Source organism: Apteryx rowi, unplaced genomic scaffold (genome assembly GCF_003343035.1).
Source record: "Apteryx rowi isolate R43461 unplaced genomic scaffold, aptRow1 scaffold_67, whole genome shotgun sequence".
NCBI classification, from domain to species: domain Eukaryota; kingdom Metazoa; phylum Chordata; class Aves; order Apterygiformes; family Apterygidae; genus Apteryx; species Apteryx rowi.
In genome coordinates this window covers 2,861,191-2,883,464 of record NW_020450949.1, presented here as the reverse complement: position 1 = coordinate 2,883,464, position 22,274 = coordinate 2,861,191, and the positions used below count along the sequence as shown (strand labels likewise).

The 22,274-nt window shown below is 34.3% G+C and overlaps 1 protein-coding gene across 3 annotated transcripts in view; it reads left to right on the top strand.

Annotated features, from left to right (window-relative positions):
• Positions 1-22,274, top strand: part of PRKCZ (protein kinase C zeta) — a 75,636-nt gene that overhangs the window by 9,948 nt on the left and 43,414 nt on the right. For all 3 annotated transcript variants that reach the window (XM_026085674.1, XM_026085675.1, XM_026085673.1), the window contains exons 4-5: positions 1,606-1,695; positions 2,079-2,129. In XM_026085674.1, the coding sequence (XP_025941459.1) occupies positions 1,606-1,695; positions 2,079-2,129 (141 nt within the window). The remainder of the gene's footprint in view (positions 1-1,605; positions 1,696-2,078; positions 2,130-22,274) is intronic.

The window sequence follows — 22,274 nt, the reverse complement described above, 5'->3', positions numbered from 1 at the left end:
TCTGAAATAGGTAAAGATCAGTGTTCTGAAATAGGTAAAGATCAGTGTTCTGAAATAGGTAAAGATCAGTGTTCTGAAATAGGTAAAGATCAGTGAATTTTTATTGTAAAAGGATCTTTTAAATAAGATTTAAAAAAAAAAGCTTTTAATAGTAGTAATGTTACTTGTCTGTGGCTCTTTTGTATTCTTTCCTATCAAATGTGATAACGCAATCTGTATCTGTGTCATTTCTACCTTTCCCTCTGAACTTTTCAATCCACTGGTTGATTTGAGCCCTATTTGTCAGAAAAGTAAAGGCTTCTGAAAAAACCAAGCTGTGTGTGGGGGGGGGGTTTTGTTGTTTTTTTTTTTTTATGGCAGTTGAGATGGAGTCAGAAATCTTACATTTGTATCATCTGAGTCAACAGTTGCTAACCTTATGCTATATTAGATACCAGATTGTCCATACAAGAAGCCTTGTAAATCTCCCAACTGTAGTAAAAGCTTAAACAGGAGCTCACAGCTCTCACCTGAACACCAGTTACTCAACCAGAGAACAGAAATGCATAGAAAGGCAGACTTTAACTATAATGCTCATTAAGGCTGTTTCATAATTACATTTTATTTTTCTGAGGCTTTTGTTAATTGGCTCTTAAAGATATTGGGATACTGAAATTTATATGATGTTTTTTATCTGTCAGTACATCTCATTAGTCTTCTAGCTCTGAGCAAATGTTGATACAAGCAGCTGAGTTTTAAAATTGGAAAGCACAGAACTTGAAAATATAATATATACAGAACATTTTACCTTGGCAGAAAGGGAATTGGTTGATATAGTAGAAAGTGGAGCCTGAAAATGTTTGTGGTAATCAGAAATACTTTAGGAGGGTCTGGATTTCATGTGGTTCTAATGTCTTGGAGTCCTTTCATGATTGATGGTTGTAGCTGTCACTAATTTATTTCGACTGATAACAATTCTCCACAGCAGTGCTTTCTTGTTTTGTGAGGGGGGCTTATTCTAATGCTTTAATGTCCAAAGAACATTTCTGGGGTACTCCTTTATGATTGAGTGAGTACTTCAATTTCTGCATATTTTCTTAACTCAAAGAATATTAAAAAAATACTTGTACCTCACCTCTAACTTGTCTATCTGTGTCTTTAAATATTTATGCTTTTTAATGATAGATTGCTTCTCTGTCAGTAGAGTGAAAGAGACCTAACTAATTCTTATTTATAGGCACCTTCATAACACTTTTTCTAAGTTGTCATAGCATTGTTCTGCATTCAACAAAGTTAAGGTAGTAAAATGAAAGGCCTTTTAAACAAAGGATAAATTTATTTTAAACTTGTTCTTTTCTGGGTACTAGGAAGTGAGCTTTAAGCATATGTATTCACTTTTGTATTTTACTGTCCCCTTGCAAACCAGCATGGTATACTGTCTACTCATTAAAAGTTAGAAGGAAAAAATTGTGTTGCTATATTTCGACTTTAACCAAAGTGACAGATTAAATAGAACATTATTTAAAGAAAAGCAATCCTGGCAGCTGGTAGGTTACTTAACTTATTCTCCTCTAAAATACTTAAGTCATAAATTTGCCTATATATTGCTTTGTGCTTTTTTGCTAGGTGACCCATGTACTATCTCATCCCAGATGGAACTGGAAGAAGCCTTCCGTTTGTATTGTCAAAACAGAGATGAAGGGCTGATTATTCATGGCAAGTATTACACAATTTGAGAACCATGTATTCATTTGTTGATAAGCCTACTGGCTTACTAAATGTGAAATTGGGAAAAACATTTACCTATCAAATCAAATACTACTTTATAAAATTGTTTCCCTACACTTTGGTGTTGTAAAAAGGAAGTGTTATATGGGGGGTGGAGCCAAATCCCAAACAATTCAGTAAGCTTTGAGTGGGCTTAAAGTTCTAAATTGTACAGATTGGTTAATGCTATAGCCAAGTGTAAGATCTTGCCACTAGTAACACTGAGTTATTTAAAGGCTTCCAGAAACTGGCTTCTTGTAAATGTATTCAAGAATCAAGGAAATCGTGCTATTGAGATTTTTCTGCTTCAAGATTTAATATTTTTGTTTTAGTTTTCCCAAGTATTCCAGAGAAACCCGGCATGCCTTGTCCAGGAGAAGATAGTGAGTACTAGAATGTTATYAAATTTTAGATTTTTTTTTGCTGTTTTTGCATGGAAAAGAAGTACTTTAAAGATTCTCATAAGCTAGTTTTATGTACATATATTGCTTTGTTTACCTTTTTCTAACTAGAATATTAAAATATTCAGTATTTATCATCAGAAGTTATGAAGTATTGTATGAATCAACATTGTAGTATTTTTAATGTTACTGAGGATTAATACTAGCTTCCAGTTGCTCATACAGCGCAAAGAGGAGCGGTCAGGATTTTAGATGTGTTTAAATGTGGTAAAAGTGATGCTTGCTTTTGGGTTTTTGTTTTCTTTTGTTTTTTAACCTGCGGGGAAGATAAGTGATGTACTGGAGAAGAGTGAAAGAGCTTTTTATAAAGGGCTCATCAATCTGTTAGAATCCTTTTGAAGGAGTGGCTACACCTCCAGAGAAAGCAGACATGATTGATATGGTCTACTTTGATTTCAGTAGCTTAAATAACTGCACTGGGATGGAACGATTAAATAGCTGGATAGTTGCTTTTCATTATGAAAGGAGGTCATCAGTATACTACTCCATATCTTTGTAAATGTCGAGGAAAGAAACATGAATAATTGGTTGACAAAGTTACCTGATGATACTTGGCTAGTCACAGTAGCATAAATGAAAGCTGACTGAAGAATTGAAGTATGCTTTGCTACTTTTTTTTTTTAACTTGCTTATGTTAGACCAAACCTTTCCCAATATAAGAGCTGAAAGAAGCACGTGACTCTAGTTCTGCTTCAATTCCCGTAACCATTTAAAGAAGGGAGGAGGAAATACTCATGTACCAATCTAGACTGATGAAAGTCCCAACTAGAACTGTTTGCCCTTATTTGTGAGGACACAAAGAAAAATAACGCTAAATACTGTGGGGAGGAGTAAGCTAACTAGAGGAAAAAAGGCTTGTTCCTTAAAGATGATCTTTGCAAATCATGTGGCATAGCAAAGTTGTTTGCAATTTAATAATCTTATTAAAGGTATGGATATTTCAGGACAAAAGTGTTCGGTATTAACCTGTAGACGTTTTAGTTGTCCCAAACAATGAGATGAGCTACAAGTGCACAAATTAGCATGGTTCAGATGACCTAGTTACTCTGTATGTAGGGTATTCTTTCTTAAATAGTTTTATATTTGCATTGTATTCTGTTCAAAAAGCCTGTGTAATAGGATGTACCCAGTAAGTGATTTGCATATTTCTCATTATTTAATGAATGAATTTAGTACATATGGTTTCTTGCAGCCATGGGACCTGCATGGAAATCTGGTATTGTGACTCGGTTATAACTATTTCCAGATTGTCAAACAATAGAGATATTAAAGTGTATTGGTGCAAATTAGCATAAACTAATGTATTGAGTGTTACTGCTTGTTAGCTATAGCTATACAACGGGTGTGTTGCACTTGGACTATACGTGTGTGAGTGTTACTGGTATTGGTGATACAGTTTATATAAAGGATATGCTATGAAAGTAGATTATCTGGGCAGTACTTTAACTTTTTGTGCTTTAAAAATACACATAACCAAAATCCCTGAGAAAAATATGATTATATGTGCTTGACAGTTTCTATTGTATGGATAATGTGAAGTAGAAGGTTGACAGGACTAAAATAATTCAGAAAATACTTGGAATGTTTGAAGTTCTTATTTTTTGTGACTTTTTTGCTATAGTTTCTTTCATATAAAATCCTTTTTAAAAATGAGAACATTCTGTGTGCTTTTTTTAGAGCATCATGCTTTCACTGTGGAAGTAACTTGTCTCAAGTTTGTCTCCAGATACTTGCAGAGACAAGTAAACAGTTAATCTGCCACTTTATCCAAAATGGGCTTTTTGTTTAAATTAGGAGCCTGTAAGTGCGGACTTTGTTTCAGAATTGTAGACAGTTTAAAATGGATTTTGCAAAGAAATTTTTTGACTTGCCAGATTATTCCATTTGTAATGTATTGCTCAAACTTGTTCATGTTAGTTCATGGATTATAAATTACTATTTATAGTAACATGTGATCTCTTGAACTACAGGTATTTTGTGGTGACTCTCTGTAGAATTGTAGGTTTTTCTCTCCAGTTCCTTTCGAAAAATGTTTTTGGAAGGAGAATGCAGGAATATATGCTGAATATTTTGCATTTATGTTGAAACATAATAGTATGATTCCAGCTGTCTTGAACCTTTGCAAAACTGATGTGGCCTTGAGGTTATACCAGTCAGAGAAACTTGAAATAAATGTATGTAATCCATTAGTGAAATAAACCATGACACTAAAGTTTCAATGCTGCTTGCACTCCTTTAAAAATAAATAAATAAAGGGTATATGGAAAAAGCTGACAAACTTTTTCCCCTGCCCCCAACACTGAAGAAAAAAGACTTAAAAATAATCTTATTTGAAGAAGCCATCTTTTTATATTGGTATGATGTTGCCTGCAGAATAGGATTTGTCCAGATTCTCCAGCATCTGAACTTGTATTGTCTCTATTTCTTTTGCTCTAGAATTTTTGCTCCCTCCTTTTTCTTTTCTTTTTTCTTTTTCTCCTGTCTTAATTTTCCCCTAGAATGAAGTCCTACTGTACTTGTACAGCTGCTGTTGTAGAAACAGTACCTTTTTACCTTTAGCAAGGCAGTTATTCCGTTCCATGCAGATCAGAATGGCAGTGCTGCTATGTGGGTGAAGTGGCAGGATTTCCGAAACATATTGTGTTCGGTATCTGGGAAGAGATGCGACCTCTCATAGGTGCATCTAGCATCTGCTGGCCTGGAGCCTCGGATACTGATTTCCTGATAGAGATGGGAGACTTCTAGACCAGCCTTGTGTGTTCAAAAATAAGTTTGCTTTTTTAGTAGACTAGCTATTTTTTTTGGAATAGATAGTAAACAATGTTGTTTATGAAGTGTTTAGATGTATATTTCTCTTCTGTGCCCATGAGTGATAGCCTTTTTGCTATCCTGATGCAAAAATGTGATCTAAGTGGCAATTTTATTACTTGAAAGTTATTGTAGGCTCAGTTTACTTATGCTGACAGATCTCGATCTAATTTATCACTCTTGAAACTGCAGGGCGTTGTATAACAAAATATGTTTAGCTGAAGCATTTCTATTGACTTATAAGAGTTTCCTAATGGTATTGCCAGTTTTATCAGAGAAATGCTTGTTTCTGTGACATCAGCTCCTTGACATCCATGCCATGTTTTAGTTTGTGCCTCAGCTGCTAGCTACAGCCTCCCAAGGGAGCCAGTACCACCCGTGCCTGGATACATGAGGCAGAGATGTGAAAGGGAGAGAACAGGATAACCAGTCTTCCATTAAATATTTGCTCTTAATGTTCAAGCTGATCCTGCCTATTGTCTTTGGTGTCTAGTGGTATTCAAACAGCAGCATCAGTGGAATAGAGGGAAAATGTTTCATTTCATACCTACTGCCTTGTAAAGCATAAAGAATTACATGCTGAAGAAGCAAAAGAATAAAACCCAGTGAGTAATGCATGCCTTTTCTATAGCTTTTATGTGTCATCATTGCGATTGCTACTATGAATTGAGGCCATTGATGCAGTGTGTGTGTGTGTGTGGTGCAGCAGATAACAGAAGTCAGCATTTTGGTTATCATGTAGTTGCTTTGCCTACCATCCTCCCTTGCAGCCATAGATTGTTACAAGTACAGATATTCCTGGTGCCTGTTGTGTTTGTAAGGATGTGGCTGAGAGACCTCTCAGAAATGCTGTTAAAATTGCAGTGAAAAGACTTTCTTGGCGGATGGATTTTAGGAGAAAAGGACAGAAGAAAAGGACAGAAGATGCTGCTGCTGCTGCTAGTAAGGGAGATTAATGAAAGAAATGTATCCGAAAAACCCTGATGGTATGTGTTCTGGGCCTATTTATTGTAAGATTGCTAATTTAAAGATTAATGTTTTAGGAGCATCCTTTTATAAGGCCTTTTTATTGAAATGCATTTAGTGGATTGTTTAATGTGAAATACTTATTTTGAATTAGGATTTGCTTAGTTTCTAATATCAACAGAATAAACTGCTGGTATACTTTGTTTCTTCTGCATTCCTACATTTGATCAAACTGGTGTTTGTATTTAATGTTAAAAATGCATCTTGGATTTGGGTAGCTAGTGCTAACAAATCTTAGGGCTGTTTTGCTGTTTCATTAAATAGAAGAATGCAGAGGAAGAAACCTTTAAATCATTTCACTAATAAATGAATATGTTTTTAAAGGTAAAATGCTTAGATTATCAGTATGATAGCGGACTATTGCTTCTGTTATCTAATGTTTATAGCTGATCTTGCTGGACTTTCTTTTGGTAATGATTACATTATGTTGTGGATGTCTTATGCTCTTTGTTTATCTGCACAGTATTTTAGCATTAGATGTCTGGACTTCATTTTTTCCCGTGCCATCTTTCTTGAAAATTACATCATAAGGCCGAGTAATATATCTTACTATCCTAACTATTGTTCTGAGTTATTTTTCAATATGGATATTTGTTTTTGCTTTAGGTTTTTGTATAATACTTCTAAATAGCTCTAAAAGGCTTCTTATGACAGTAGTATGGCCTGTAAATATTTTTCTGGCTCAGAAGGCAGGTTTTTCCCTTCATTTGTTGCTGTATTGGCAGCAATGATTAGGTTATTCAGAGCACGTGAACCAATTCCATCCCCCGATGAAGAAAGGAACTATTGCGACTGTACAGATTACTCTGAAGACACATCTTGGATTGCACTGGGTAATTAGTCTGTTTTGAAACTGCAACTAACCCTCTCCCTGTTCTTTAGTAATTGAACTGTCAGAGGTGGAAATTGTACTAATTTTCATGTAATAACATATATTTTTGCCTAGGAATTGAAAATAGCTGTGTCATGGTTTAAGCATATCTGAAATCTCCCTCTTGTCCTTTTACTGTGTACCACTTTTTTTTTATATGTAGCACATTTGAAAAATACACATTTTGATTATTAGGCAGTCAATGAAAACAGACTTGTGGTTAAGATCTATTATTGCTTAGAATCATTTAGTGGTTTTTAATTCTAAAATATTTTGTCATTTTTCTTAGCTATGAAGCACCCAATGATGAATAGAGAAATACAGCTCCCTTTGGGTAACTGAGATGTGAAATTGCAAAGCATGTATCTGATCATGATTTTTTTGATATCTTCCCTTATTTTGAGATACTGGATATCTTAGCAGGTGTTTGTGTACCAGTTCATCAACTATAAACAAATATACCGGAACAAGGTATACTTCAGCTAGTTTTTAAGGTAACATAACAAATAGCTTGGGATTTTTTTTTCTTTTTCTCTGTTCTCTTAGCTATTGTCTAGCTAAGTGTAATACAATCATGCAGGAAAGATGTCATTTGATTGTAGAAAACTTCTATTAAATATAGTTCCTGTTTTGCTTCTTGTACTTCCAATATATATACTTCCTCTAAGTCTGCAAATCTGCTTCTTATATACAGACGTTTGGATAACTAAATTAGATGAAGATGGTGAGGCTTTTTGTTACTTGTTGGAACCAGCAGACATTTGCAAGACTGTTAAACCTTTGTTAGCCTTTTGTGTTTCAGTAGCTTGAAAGAGCCCTCAAATGTATAACATTGTAAATGATACTGTCAAGGTTAATTATCAAATATATTTGGTTGCTTTCATAAGACTTTTTAAAATCAGCTGCTTCAAGCAAGTTTATAATTAAAAAAAATAATAATTTTTTTGTAATGGAGCCACAGATATAGCCACAGAGGCCTGCAGATGAACATTTATCTCTGAATTCGAGTTGCTATATGAGAAATCGATTTCATAAGGGGAAATTTCAGGTCCTGCTAATTTGAAATGGAGAGCACTTCAAAAGTGAAGCCTAGTAAGACTAATGATAGTAACTGACTAGCCGTTGGAAGACTTGCTGTCCATTCAAGTCTGGATAGTATATAAGTTGTATGAAGTAAACAAAAAGGAGCTGATCTGAGGCATGATGAAAGGGTATTTTTTAAGCAGAGGCATTTGAGACTTCTCTAATCATCACTGTTAATGCAAGAGTTGCATGTTGAACAGACTGCAGTTCAGTCCTTAAACCTCTGGGGGAAAGGAATAACTTGGATAGTGGAAAATGGGGAGTGGGTGGGGGTGGGGGGAAGGGATTCTCAATATTAACTAGAAAAGCACCACATTTGTAGTTCTGAAGTTCCATTACTAATTCTTCTGCCTCTGTAAGTGCTTATCCTTGAATTACTAGCCGGGAATACAGAAAATATTTAAAGGAAAAACTTCAAGATTTTAGTATGGCCCTCTTTACTTCTACAATACTATGCTAATTATTAGCACTACATGAGCTTTGTCATTATCTAATACTGGTTATTAAATGACTCTTCTAACAATTTAGGCTATCATCTATTGCTTTTCTCAGTAAACCAGGTGCAGATACCCTGGTACAGGGACAGGTGGAGGACTCCCTGCCCTTTAGAGTTTCAGCTGTCGTGAAAAACCATGCTTAGCCATGGGGAATGCAAAGTTTTCTGGAAAGACTCAGGCAGAGAATGATTAAAACTGATGTTGTAGCGCCTAAAGCAATAGGTCTGAGATGGGAACTGCCCCATTAATTTTGAGGTGCAAATTGTTTTTAACAACACTCTCAACTATCTCAACATTGCTTTAAATATGTTAGAATAAGTATTGTAATACAATTTTATAGAGCAGTTCTTATGGTGTACACAGGGAGATGATGGAGAGCACAGTGGAGATGAAAAGGCGTTTTGATAGAAAACAGCAGAAAATGTAAATTTTGCAGTCGTAGTGTAATTACCTTATTTTCCTTCATGGAGTGGAACACCTCCTTCCAAAAGCTGGAAGACAAATACCATCATTAATTTGAAAGACTTAAACATGCTTTCTTTAACAAGTGAAATACTAAAGCTTTCTGTTAACAGGGCAAATAAAGGGCAGGTACATCAAATTGCATCATATGAATCTCTGTATCTATGATTTTCCACCCCCCCCCCAAAGGTAATGAAGCTCTAGGACGGAAGATTGCTTTCTTAGAAAACAGCTTAGTAATTCTCTGCATCATAAAAGAATTAACCAAGTGGGAGCTGTGATTCAATTTGGTATTAGAATTAGCTAATCATTACATCTGGAATACAACAGATAAAACTTTTATCTTCTGCAACTATTCAGATTTTTTTAAATTTAGCTACTATTTAGTAATACTTTATATTGTCACAAACATGAAATAGTTCTGATGTTAAACTCTTGAAATGTATAAATGTTATACCCATATATTATATCAGGAAGCTTAGGAGTGAAAGTGCAAATGGGAGAATCAGGTGGAGATGAGTTTTATTTCTTGGATAATGAAAATGGAGCAGAATACCTAGAAACTCAGATTGTGACATGATGAGAATCCATGTTTTGTCCACTTAATTTTAGCGTGCTTTCTTCCTAATACAAAACAGAATAAGGTACCTCTGAGGTGCACACATGTCAGAACTATCGGGCTGAAAAGTGATTGGTCTGGAGTGTTTTAGGCCTGCTGTAAAAGCTCCATCAAACTGTTACTCATCCTAGGAGCCTCTGACTTGCTGTATATACTTGCTGTATATGTGATATCAACTCTTTGTTGCACTTGTGTTAGACTTATTCTGCGTGTGGGCGGTGTTCTTTTATCTGTGATTTTTAGATCTGGAAACCTAATAACCATGCTCCAGAGCAGCAGGATTTATTAGACTCCTGCCAAACTGGCAGGTTTGGCAGTGGGTTCCTGTGAGAAGGATATGGAGCAAAAAGTGAGTGTTTCTAGCCTGGTATTTGCATAGGATTCAGAAAATCTGGTAAAGGTGTACCTGTGTGTGTAGTTTTATGTAGAAGACTGATCTTCTCTGGGCACAAAATTAAATAGACAAAATCATCCTTCTGAAATCTATTAAAACGGGACGAGTTTTCTTCAGAATCTCTTGTAGTGTTCAAAGTATTCGGTAGTCAGATTTTTGACTTACCAGGCATGACCAGCTGAAGCTCAAGTAGGCAACACTTCATAATTTTGAGCTTTCTTTGTCATAGTGAGATACTGCATTCTTTTCTGGGTATCTTGTTACCAGAATGCTGAAATCAGAAAGAATTAAGAAAACACAGTCAATCTGATTTATTGGAGCAGATTGAAAGATAAAGTATACCTTTGTGAAGTAACATCTAAGCTGAGTTTTATTCTATTAATATTGGAATAATGTAAACATTGTTTCTAGAGTGAACCATAAACCGAAATAATGGAATCGTGCTGTGAAAGAAAACACCCCCACTCAGAAAATGTCCTGAGACTGTAAGAACCAAATCATGGTTTCATGGGTGTTATGGAGGCCACCTTATACAAGCCTTACGAATTTGAAGTAAATTTTAAATTCATTTTGAATAGCTGGATCGGTCTGTCTGTCTCTTGGTGTGTTTATTTGGTATGTGATGTCCTAATCTAATACATATGGATGACTGTAACTCGGGAGTGAATCAAGTAATTTGGTATGCAATAGAAGAAAACTTAGAAAATAACATAAACTTAATACCAGTGCTAACAATCCAAAAAATAGAAAAATTAAATTTTCATGAGAAGTAGGTATGAACAGGCCATAATAAATATGTTGCTCACGTTTGGGGGCTGGAGGGCAGTGTGTTTAGATATTTTTATTTTTATTATAGGGAGAGATTTTTGGAATCACTTGGTAGTTGTGTCCAGCAGTTCAAAATACAAATAGAATATATGGATAATTATGAAATAGGGGAAAAATTAGAAAGCATATGAGATGGGCAACAATCAAATCTATGGAAATATTTCACTGCAAGGAGAGCTACACTAGACTAGGACTTCAACTTAGGAAAAAGACAACTGATGAAATATGATACCATTAATTTAAAATTTGCATATGGCACTGATTAAGCAAGAAATCAGTTAACTATTTCCTATAGAGTAAGAAGGAGCGGTCATAAAATGAAGTCTTCTGAAGGGTATTCTAGGGGAAATATCAGTAGTTAGCTCTCCCCCCTACCCCCCAACCCATTTCATATTTCTGTTATAATTTGCTGTTTAAGATAGCAAATGAGACTTGATGGAGTCTTGATCTGATTGGGTTTTAACTGGTCACACTTTATGAAACTGGATTTATTTTCTTCTGATTGCTGTCTAGCTCAGTCCCACAAAAGATCCATATAGTACACTGGGGGAAGGGAATTGTCCAGAGATTCTAGTACTTGTCCTTACTAGTTTTGCTGTCATTGGCAGCCTAACACTGAAAATTATGGACAGCTGTCAAAATTTTGAACTTTTTAATAGTGTTGTTCACTGCAGGTCTATATGTAATGCAGCACTTCAAATGGATCTAGACTTTTGATTCTTGATAATGTAATTCTCACCGTTACAACTATCACTATACATGAATCACATGTACTCAATTTAAGTACTTACCATTGTTTCTAGAAATTCTTTGCTGCCAGGTTTAACTAAGGTTCCCCAACAAGTCTCAAAACAAACAGCAGCAGCAAGTCTTAAATCATGCAGGCTACTGAAAACAGAAAATAGAACCAAATTCCTCTAGAAAATTTCATTGGTTTGCTACTCACTTCTTTGTATGCCTACTTCAGTAATTCTAGATTGTATTAAAGACAGTAGAGGCTTTATTTTACTAGGTTTTTGTTTAAAATAGAAAATAGTGTTTTATTGTCATTATATGTACTCAAACATAAAAATTAAGAAAAAATAGGACTGCAAAAGGGATGCAGATGTAAACTAAAGAAGAATGTTTTTACTGTGCTTTCATTCAGTAACCTGGGCTCTCTTGCAGTAAGTACTTACTAAATACAAATTATAATGGCTTCGTTGAAGGTATAAAACTTGTAAACATGAAACCTGAACAGTGTCTGGATAAAAATGTACCTAAGAAGGTCCTGACTTATGCATTCAGACCAGTGGAAAACTGCTTGGAGATCTTTGCATGAATGGATTTTAACAGTAAAGAAATGCTTCCTCTCATGCTGTAATTATTCTGTGACAGCCTACTTGAATATTCAGAACTTCATTTAGATCTAATTCAGTACTAAATAAGGTAAACTGAAGAACTAAATCATTTAAGTACTGGTTCCAACTCTTTTAGCCTGATTTAAAAAAAAAATGCAGATCTTAATTCTTGCTAACACAACACTATATTTAGTTTTCATTGTAGTAAATATTTTAACGCAAGTGACTTGGTGGAGGGGAAGAGTATAAGTTGCAGTCGTCTAAAGAAAAATTTGGACTTTGTATTAACAATGCTACCCAAGCTGTTCCTCTCCCTCCCTTCTGTATTTCCTAAGTAAAAATGTTAGATCACCTTCAAAAGCATAGATAAACGCCAGCTTTTCACTTCCTTTTTATAATGTGATCTTTCAAATTATAGTATCAAAGACAATGTTCTCTCATCCTGTGTTCTGGACAGCCTTGCAAAACGCATACATAGCAATTGTGTCAGGAGCCAGGGGAAGGACATATAACACATTATGGTCCCTGACATGTGCACAGAGAAGATTCTCATGAGGACCTCTCTACTTCTGTAATAGCATCCCTTACCTGAGTTTAGTGAGGATTTGAGTACTGCTGAACATAAGTCAAAGCTACATTATTGGGACCTTGCCATATCATTTATGAATAAATCTGATAAATTTCATATCAAATAGAGAATAAAATTCTGATCCCTCTGATTACAAAGTTATGATCCACTTAGAAAAATCGTGACCCTTGTCCTGACACATAAGAAAATGTGTCTTTGGGCTCTCAGTTCTACTATAAACACTATGAATGAGCACTGTGAAGTAATGAAGTGTTTTTAATTTAGAACACTGAAAACATAAATACCTCCAGACACTTATAAACACTTTCTCTGTTTTCATTTGATATATTTATATATATAGAATACCCACACCCTCTACCATCTTAAATTCTTGGGGGGGGGGCGGGAGAGGTGGAGCAGTTGATGTAAAGAATTCTTAAATAATAAAGCGTACAGTGAACTTCTGTTTTCTCCTGCAGTGCATGCTTACCTTTTGAATAGTATTTCTTTCTATGGAATATTTTAATAGATCTACAAGTTTTTATTAAGGAGAAAAAGCAAAATGAGATGACTAAATTACTTTCTTAATGCAGACTCCATTCTCAAATTTGTGTCTCGAAGTTGTCATTTTGCCTTCCTATTTCCTTCTATACTGACTTTCAATGTTTTCTGTTGTTACTTCCAGCTACCATAAAATATATTCAAAATGCCCTTAATTATTTTAAATAAACTGAAAAGACATTTGCTTTTCTCTTTATAAAATCTATCAAGTGTTAATTTATTTCAATAGCCCTAATTTTTAGCTTTCTTCATCTTTTTAACCCCCCCCCAAGATGAAATAGAAGTTCATTAGCACATGTGCCAAAGATTACAAAAACTTGCATAGGTTTAGTATACAGTTCACTATATCATTGACTGTCTATTAGGAAAAGAAGTCTTTTCTGTAAATATGGCTCAGTGATGCACCAATCTATTTATGAAGTTATGCTGTATTTGTTTTCATTTAATTTCCAGCACTGGACATACTGCTGATGAAGGAATTCAAAAAAAATGTACTTAGGTTAGCCTGTACTGATAAAATCAATGATAGAAACATTTTTGCTTTGAATATTAATATACAAGTAAACTCTGGGCTGTAAGTCATTGAGTCAGATTCTTAATGGTTTTTAGTGATTGGTTAATAAATGCTTAGTCTTACAAGTAAAAAGAATTGTATTCAAATTCTGTGATTTATTTCACAATTGATGTTCTAGAATTCTTTTTTTGGAAGCCAGAGAATCACTTACTTGCTGTAACTTCTTCACCAGGTGCCTGGGAGAATTCTACTCTAATCCTAGTTTAATCTCAGATTTATCTGTCTCAGTAACATCACAATTGTATTAAACTATTACGTGCACAGCAGTTTTCAATGAAAAGAAACAGTTCAACCATTGAATGTGATGTAGCAATGTTAAATTGTGCAATCTTTACTTGTTGAAAGTGATACTCAGTTTTGTGAGGTTCAAACTACAGTTGTTCCCCTGCATCACCCAACATGTATGCAAGCCAGGCAGATGACTAGTGTGGACATCGGACTTTTTATTGCACTCAGCGGTCTGACCAATAACAATTGTAGCTTTTAAACTTGATGTTAAGGCAATGTAGATTGTTTAAAAATGTGTTTTTTGCTGTATCTTATTCTGAGTTTTCTAACAATCTTTTTTTTGTTTGGCAGAAGCATACCTAGTAATCTTGTGCATTATGCCATGACTGTGTGAGGGTTGCATTTCCAGTAATACAAATGACATGTTCATCACAGTTCTCACGAAATAATTCTGTCAACTCCCTGTTTGTTACTAACTGTTTAGGTATTTCCTTGAAGTATCAGTTGATTATTTTCTTTTGTTCAAGAGGTATTAAGTCAGCTCCTTGGGCTTTGCCTCTTGATAGCTGAGGTAACTTTGCTTGTCTTTCCAGTAGGACACATTGTTATTGCCTTCCACACGGGGGGACTCTCTGAGGTGCATCTTTGAAGTCTCATCCACAGTTTTATTTTTTTTATTATCAATCTGTTAATCACAAGTGAATTGAACTTCTAAGGGAAGCTTATGTATTGTTAAAATGTGTCATTTCTTGTATTTTTGTGAATGTAAAGTATTACTAGTTTTTGTTTGAAAGTGAAAGTCTATTTTCAAAAAAGGTTTTTAGATCACTTTTTTTTTAATTGTGTACGTTGAATGCAACCAGTATTTTCAATGATGAAGCAATCTTGATTTTCTAGTTACTTTGATGAGCTTTATAACTTGGAGACAAAGAAAGAGCATAAGGCATTAACAGGTGTGATTGAGTGTGAAGTGGCATATATATGATACCAGTGCAGCCGAGGCRTTTTGAAAATGAGATGTTAGCTCTGTTTTTATTGGGTGCCAGTGTCTTAGTAAATCTAGTATATCAACTTGTAATGGTGTGGATCCATTTTAACAGAAGGACATGAATATGAGCAACCAAGAGATTTTGCATGAGAACTTAATATGCATGGAGGACAGGTTTTCCATCCAGCAATCCTGAAGTGGCAGTTAGCTGATCGCTTCTAAGTCAGTGGGGAATAGGATATCCAAACAGTATTCTAGTTGAATTGCAATGAATACCACCCCCCCCCACCCCCAACCAAAAAACAGCACCCCCTGCTGAACTCTATCACTGTAAATGACTTTTGGCATTGCTAGGTAAGTATTACTATTCTCTGAGATATAATTTTGTTTTCTTGTTGCTTTTCTGCTGATGTTATAGATGGTACCATGTTCTTTTTGTCACTAGTGCTTTTTTAAATTGTGCCTTTTTTATATATAAAGGTTCATCTGCCTTTAATCATAGTTAACTTAACACCTCTTGAAAATGGAAAGAGGAGTCGAGGGTGGTGTTGTTCCCCAAGTGCTAATCAGTTTAAAATTACTTTTAATATATTTAATTTCAGAAGTGCTGAATCACTTCATGTGCTTTTCTGTCATGAATATCTTCTGATATAAATTATAACAGGACCTAGACTGATTATAGAAATACAAAACAACATATGAAATGTTACTGAAAATGTGCTGTATGAATACAATTTAAAAAGACAAGCTAGGCCACTTGCAGACCAAGACATCAGTTAAGTAGAAAAGATGCATAGGATAAATTTCTAAGTGAAACTTGAATCGAATCTGGAAAGTGTATCAAAGACTGTTTTGTTGATTGTGATTAGCTGGTCAGAATATGTTGATCTTAAATAAGCAAATGAAGTGGGAAGAATGGATTGGCTAAGAAAAAATTGAAGAAATGTTGGGTTTGTTAGAAAAGCTTCTTTCCTTTCCAAGTATTTAATTGAAAAGAATATACAAGAAGAGATAAGCAGTTTGTAAAATTTCTTAAAGATTGGAAATGATCAATTYGGTTTGCTTAGTGTAGACGCCATTCTATTCAGTGTTCAGTTTTACATAACACATTTTGATAAACTTACTCAAAACATTTAAGGTATTTTCATTAGGTAAGCATAAAATTCTGGTTTTGTCTATTTAATGGAATTTCGGTAGCAGCGACATGTGTTTTGACAAAACCAGGCATAGAAGTTAAGGCTGTAGGCAGTGGAGTTGTATTATCAGTCTCTCCTGAATGGAAAGAAGGAAAAGACCTTACTGGTATTTAACAGATGAAAAGAAAAAAAAAAATTGCAGACTACYTCAGCTACATACAAGAGTTTCTCCAAATGTAAATGTACGTGTGCGTGTATAGTGTTTTTTGGTGGTTGTTGGCTTTTTTTTTTGTGGACTTGATCAGGGTTGTGTTACTTTCTGTTCCAACCTGTTCCAGTGTTGCTGGTTGATTTTTATCTAGTGTGCTTTATAATACAGTTTAAACATTTTTATTTCCTTTGCAATCTTAGCTTGAAACTTAACTTCTCTTTAGAAGACCTTGGAAGTAGATAAATTTCAGTAAATGCATTGTAATTGGATTTTTTTGTTCTCCAATGAAGACTTATCTTTATTAAGTGTTCAAAATGTGTTTGAGGATTCCTCTAAGCTCTGTCACCTACAAAAGGAATATTCAAAAACTTAATATTTGCAGCTAAGTGAAGACTTGGCTTCAATATCTAGTACAGAAAAAGATTATTTTGTTTAATTAGGGGGATTATATCTCTTTCAGCCTCCACGCAGCTAAGCTGGAAGTCCTTAATTAAATGAAATGGGTACTGTAAAATAAACAAAAAAAGTAGCCCTTTCCGTTAAACAAATACAGTAATGGAACAGTCATGTTTCTGTGATGGTATTACATTTTCTAGCGGGCTGCAATCCATCATGGCTGTAAAAACTTCTTTTGACTGTTTGTTACAAGAAATTAAGGAACCCCTTCCTTTTATTCTAAAGCATTCTTGAAACACATACCAAGAGATGTGCTGTCAGATGGATTCAAAACTACTTATTCCCATCAGAAATATAGGGGTGAAATGCATACTAGAATAGAGTCTCGTTCACACATCAGACAATACTGACAGGAATTCCTTATTTCAAAAAATGTGCTTATTGCCATTTAACTTTGATTTCTTTGATCATAGGTTTCAAAATACAGCTCTAGTTATTTCATAGAGCTGAAGGATTGATTAGGATTTTTGAAGCTGACAATGCTTTAAAAATGTTTTTTATTTTTGCCATTAACCTTGAGGAGTTTTTAGGGAAGATCTCTTTCACTAGGCCATTCCTAGATGTATTGGATACACATTTTACCCTATTTCTAGGTGTTATGCTGTCTTATATAACAGAAGCATTTCCATTGCTACTTACTCATTGTAATTTTTGTGTAAACACTTTGAAGATGTGGCAGGTCCATGCATATTATGTGTGAACATTTGATTGCCCTGTTAACATAAATAGCACAAAAAATGTGCTGCCTCTTTAGAGGGCTAACAGCTCTTTTYCTCATGCAACTCTAATGGTTGTTTTTTGACAATGCAACAATCTTAAAATCTGAAAGTTTGATAAATTGGCAGTCATAAAGCATTATTGATTTCATGTGGATTACAAAAATGAATACTAATACTGATAGTCCTGAAAAGTAGTTTTATATTATTCTGCAATATGAATTTTATCTTCTTGATATAGTACTGAATAACACTTGTCATTTAAAGGCATCTTATAATTATCACTATTTCTCATTTTATACTTAATTCCCTTTTTACAGACAGAGAATAGGAATTCATCTGCCTTAGGCCAAACATTGAATCAGTGGCAGTCCTAGTAAGGATTTCCTACTCTTTTTAAAGCTACAGTAACTTGAGTATTTGCTGGACAGTTTCCTCATGACAGTATGCTATAAAAACCTGGCTTGGACTTGTTAGGGAAGTGACTTGCTCCTTTATTTGCAGACTTTGCCAACACAAGCTGCTCATTAATTTATCAGTCACTTAATATTCCTCATGTCAGTGATAATCTAGCATTAGAACACAAATGTATTAAGTTGCCTCCGTATGGTGCTTTGTCTAATGAATTGAATGAGCTATTTTGGAAAAAATCTGTGACATGTTTCTTTGACACCCCTCCTCCCCCTCCGATAAAATGCCATCCTACAAATAGTGGAATAGTTTTTCGTTAATGTTTGTGTATGATAATTTCAGTTACATCAGCAAGATGTGCATTTAATAATGGAGAATAGATAGCATTTCACAAAGTATTATTGAATTTTTTTGAAACTTCTGAATAAATGGAGCTAAAGGTTGGTTTGACTTTCCTGTAGTAACTACAGCTATGCTATTGTCTTTTTCTGTGTAATTCTAACTGTTTGTCTAACTATATCATGTTCAGATGCGGAAGAAGGAAGATACAATTTGACTCCAGTGCACTTGTCTTCAGAGTCTGCCAATATGCTAAAATGTTTTGTGTGATGATTTTTGCCCCACCCCCCCTTTCTTTTTAAGGACAAGAAACTTGCTCCATTAGGTGGCTTAATATGGACTTAACATTAGTAATGTTCTAATTCAGAAGATAAAGATACTGGTTCAGATTTTGCTATGCTAAATGGTTTGAAAGAAGAGCATTGTTCTCTTTCCATTGTGATGTTAAAGCTGGTTTTAAAACTAAGTATTTTCCGTTTTCTAAATCTGGGCTACATATGATAATTTATTTAGGARGAGCAGGTTCTACTTTCAGAATGTGTTACGTTGTTAAAATTGGTAGGCTTCAAATGTCTTTTCGTATCTAAATGTTATATTTGCCACTTCTGTAGGACTCTTATAGCATACTCAAAAATATATATTCATTTCTTATCTGGCATTTTGTATTTATGGTCTCTTGTTTCTGGTGAAAATAAATCAGTGTAATAATGAAGTATGAGTTAAATGGAGAACTACCGACGYAGGAGAAATGATTCATTCATAGTTGTGAAAGAAAAAATATATGCATTTTTCAAAAAGATAAAAATTAAAGGTAAAAATGAAGTCATTCGTACTATATGTGTAAGGACCTTCCAGAGAATTGTGGCCATCAGCAGCTGTACTTAGTCTTTGGAAAGATGAAAACAATAAGGCATGAGCTTTGCTTATGTGATGCCTTCAGACAATGTGCAAGTTGCTCGTAGACAGAAATGATACCAACACTCTTAAAATGGGAAATAAGAAAACTTGCTAAAGCTATGCTACTGCAAAAGAGAAAACAAATCCATTTTGTTTACTTGTCCCTACATGGCTTCCCCTTCACTGTCACAAATAACTTTACTTCAGAGCTAATAAAGTACATAGTTGCAAAACTTGTGAAAAGCCTTAAATTTGAGAAGGCTTTCCTAAATTCATTCAGATACTGCTAAATCAGTAGTTATTTTGGGATTTCTTTCCTTTGGACAATTCTTTGAGTCCTAATTTGAATGATTAAATCTTGTACAGTCATGCTAGGGACTATGGCTAGGGACACCGTCAATAACTGCATATTTGCTGTAAGAGTAGAATAGTAGGAATAAAGCTTCTGGATTTTTGTGTGTTAGAGATGTGTAAAATCTGTGTTGTAGATGGGGCTCAGTCTGTTAAGTTCAGTCATGATTTGAACCATTCAGATCCTTACCATTAAATTACTTTGTATAACAGATGCATACTATAACCAATCCGCAGGAATGCGCTTTAACTTGGTACTTAGTAGTCTTTCTTCACTGTGATTCTTAAAAAAAAAAGCCCTCACTGAGGCAAGCACGCATTTCTTTGCAATTTAAACAGGAAGTCCTTGATGATTAACATTAATTGAGAAAAAAAAAAAAAAAAAAAAAAAAAAAAAAAAAAAAAACCTTGTGTGTGCAGGCTCTCTTTGACTGGTGGGTAATGGATATTTTTATATTTATAATGTTTATATTTATATAAATAATAAATTTTTTTTTATGTTAGAACATTTATACTTTCTACAAAAGAATTGGTTGTAGAGAAAATACCTAATTAGATTTTAAATCTTCTTTGATCTGTTTTATTTGCTTTACAGGTCAACAAGTATTAGTTTTTCTGAAGTATGTAACACTAATTTTGTATTCCATCATACCAGAAGTTTTGGATGTACAATGCTGTATATTTGATCATAAATTTGAATTATTTCTCCATTTGATTTTTTTCACTCTTCACTCTTTCTAATTTTATCTTTGTATTGTCTTGTACACAAGAGGATGTAAAGAAGAAAAACTTTTACTGTGTTATGAATTTTCATTCAGGAATCCTCTGTATCAGCTATACTTTTCCTTCCTCAGATGAGTGCATTTTGTCTATTCTCATGGCTGTTCTTTGCTAAAGCAGTTGCTCTTCTCCTGTTTATTATCCCCTAAAACTTCCCAAACTTCAAATCAAAGCTTTGGAGTAGCTCTTGTGGTCTTAGTTTCTGTAGTGAATATATGCTATCATTGTAGCGTGTTCTTAGAGCACTTTTAAATGTGGAGTTAGAGTAGAAATCTGATCTGTCTCTCACTGTCATGGTTACAGAGAATCTCCCTGCCTAACTTTCAAGTGTCGAGTCCTCAACTTGGAAATCTTAAGTAGGATATACTTCTCTCTCTGCATCTGCATCTATTATAATAATTAGATGAATGGATGCCAACCATTTAAAAACAAAATATAATTAATTATTTGAAGAATACATATGAATGCATACATTTGAAAAAGTTAAATGTCAAGAAACAATAAAGACTATTCATTACATAATTTTATTTTAATGATAAGGAAATTATTTAAAAAAAATCAGATATCGAAGTTGTGATGCACAATAAGAAAACCTGCTACATTTGGTATTTTGAGTGCTTAATACCATCCTGCTTTACTTTTTTGGCTATAGTTTTAAATTAGAAATAGAGAATCATTATTAATTTTCAATTTTCTAACTATTAACAGTTGCAATTTTGTGGTTCAAATGCATGAACACGCGCGCGCGTGCATGCGAATTGTTTTAAATCTTGCACGTTTTCATGACATCAGGTTACTATAGCAGCTATTTGTTCAAGTTCCTTAAGAGTGCTTTAATAGTAACCTTTAAACACAGAGGTAACTTTTCATTTTGAGGCCTTGATGTATGTGTGCTAGTTTGACTGCTTTGAAAAACCTGAGCTATAGGACTTAATTATTTCTTTGTAAGAGATCTTTACTTTCCAGACACTACGTATGGTGTGTTTAGGATTTCTCCACAGAAGAGTCAGATGGTGAGAATCTAGCATAAGTGGACAGTCAAGGCTATCTTTAACCTGCCTACATACATTACAGGTGGTAGCTCTGATGGAGCAACATGAACTTTGTCATGAGCAGTACAAATCACCCAGGATCTTGCTGTGTATACTTAATGATTGAAGGCTAAGCCACTGAATTTTCTTAGAGAATTCGCTAATGGAAGTAACCAGAGAAACTGCATCCTTTGGAACAACAGTGTTTCATTGTCCATTGGTTCTTCCAGGATGCTGTTTTTATTTGTGTCTGTCTCACAAGATATACCTTTCATTTACATCCTTTGCTAGAGCTGTCTTAGAGTATCACCATTCACAAACATTTTACTGATAATCTACCTAAGGTCTTCAGGTCATCACCCTTGTTTCTTGGAAGGCTGGAACATGTCATGACATCTTTGAACTAAAGGGAACTGTAGCAATGTAATACCTCCCTCCAAAGTACTTGGTTCTTCAAATTATGTTATTTCCACCAATTAGTTTAATCCTAAATTACACTTGCAGCAGTTAACTCATTCTTTAATTTTATATTTCATATTGGTTTATTGTTAGTTTTGCAATTAGTTATTTTCCCCCAAATATTACATAGGAATCTTAAAACGTGGATTTAATTGAAGTGTCACATGTAATTATAGAATGCAATATGGGAACAAATCCCATGTTTCGATATATATAGCAGTATTAGTGGACCATTGCATCAGTTTGTTAGTATAAACTGCAAAGTTTTTGAAAAGTTAGCTATTTATTGGCTCTTTGATCTTTTTTGAGATTATGAATCAGTGGAACTGGTTCTAAATACAAACTGTGTGAGAATTCCTAAAGAAAGATATAAATGTTCACATTTCATTTTGTAGATTTTGATCTGCCTTTGAAAATAAATTTCAATGCTAAT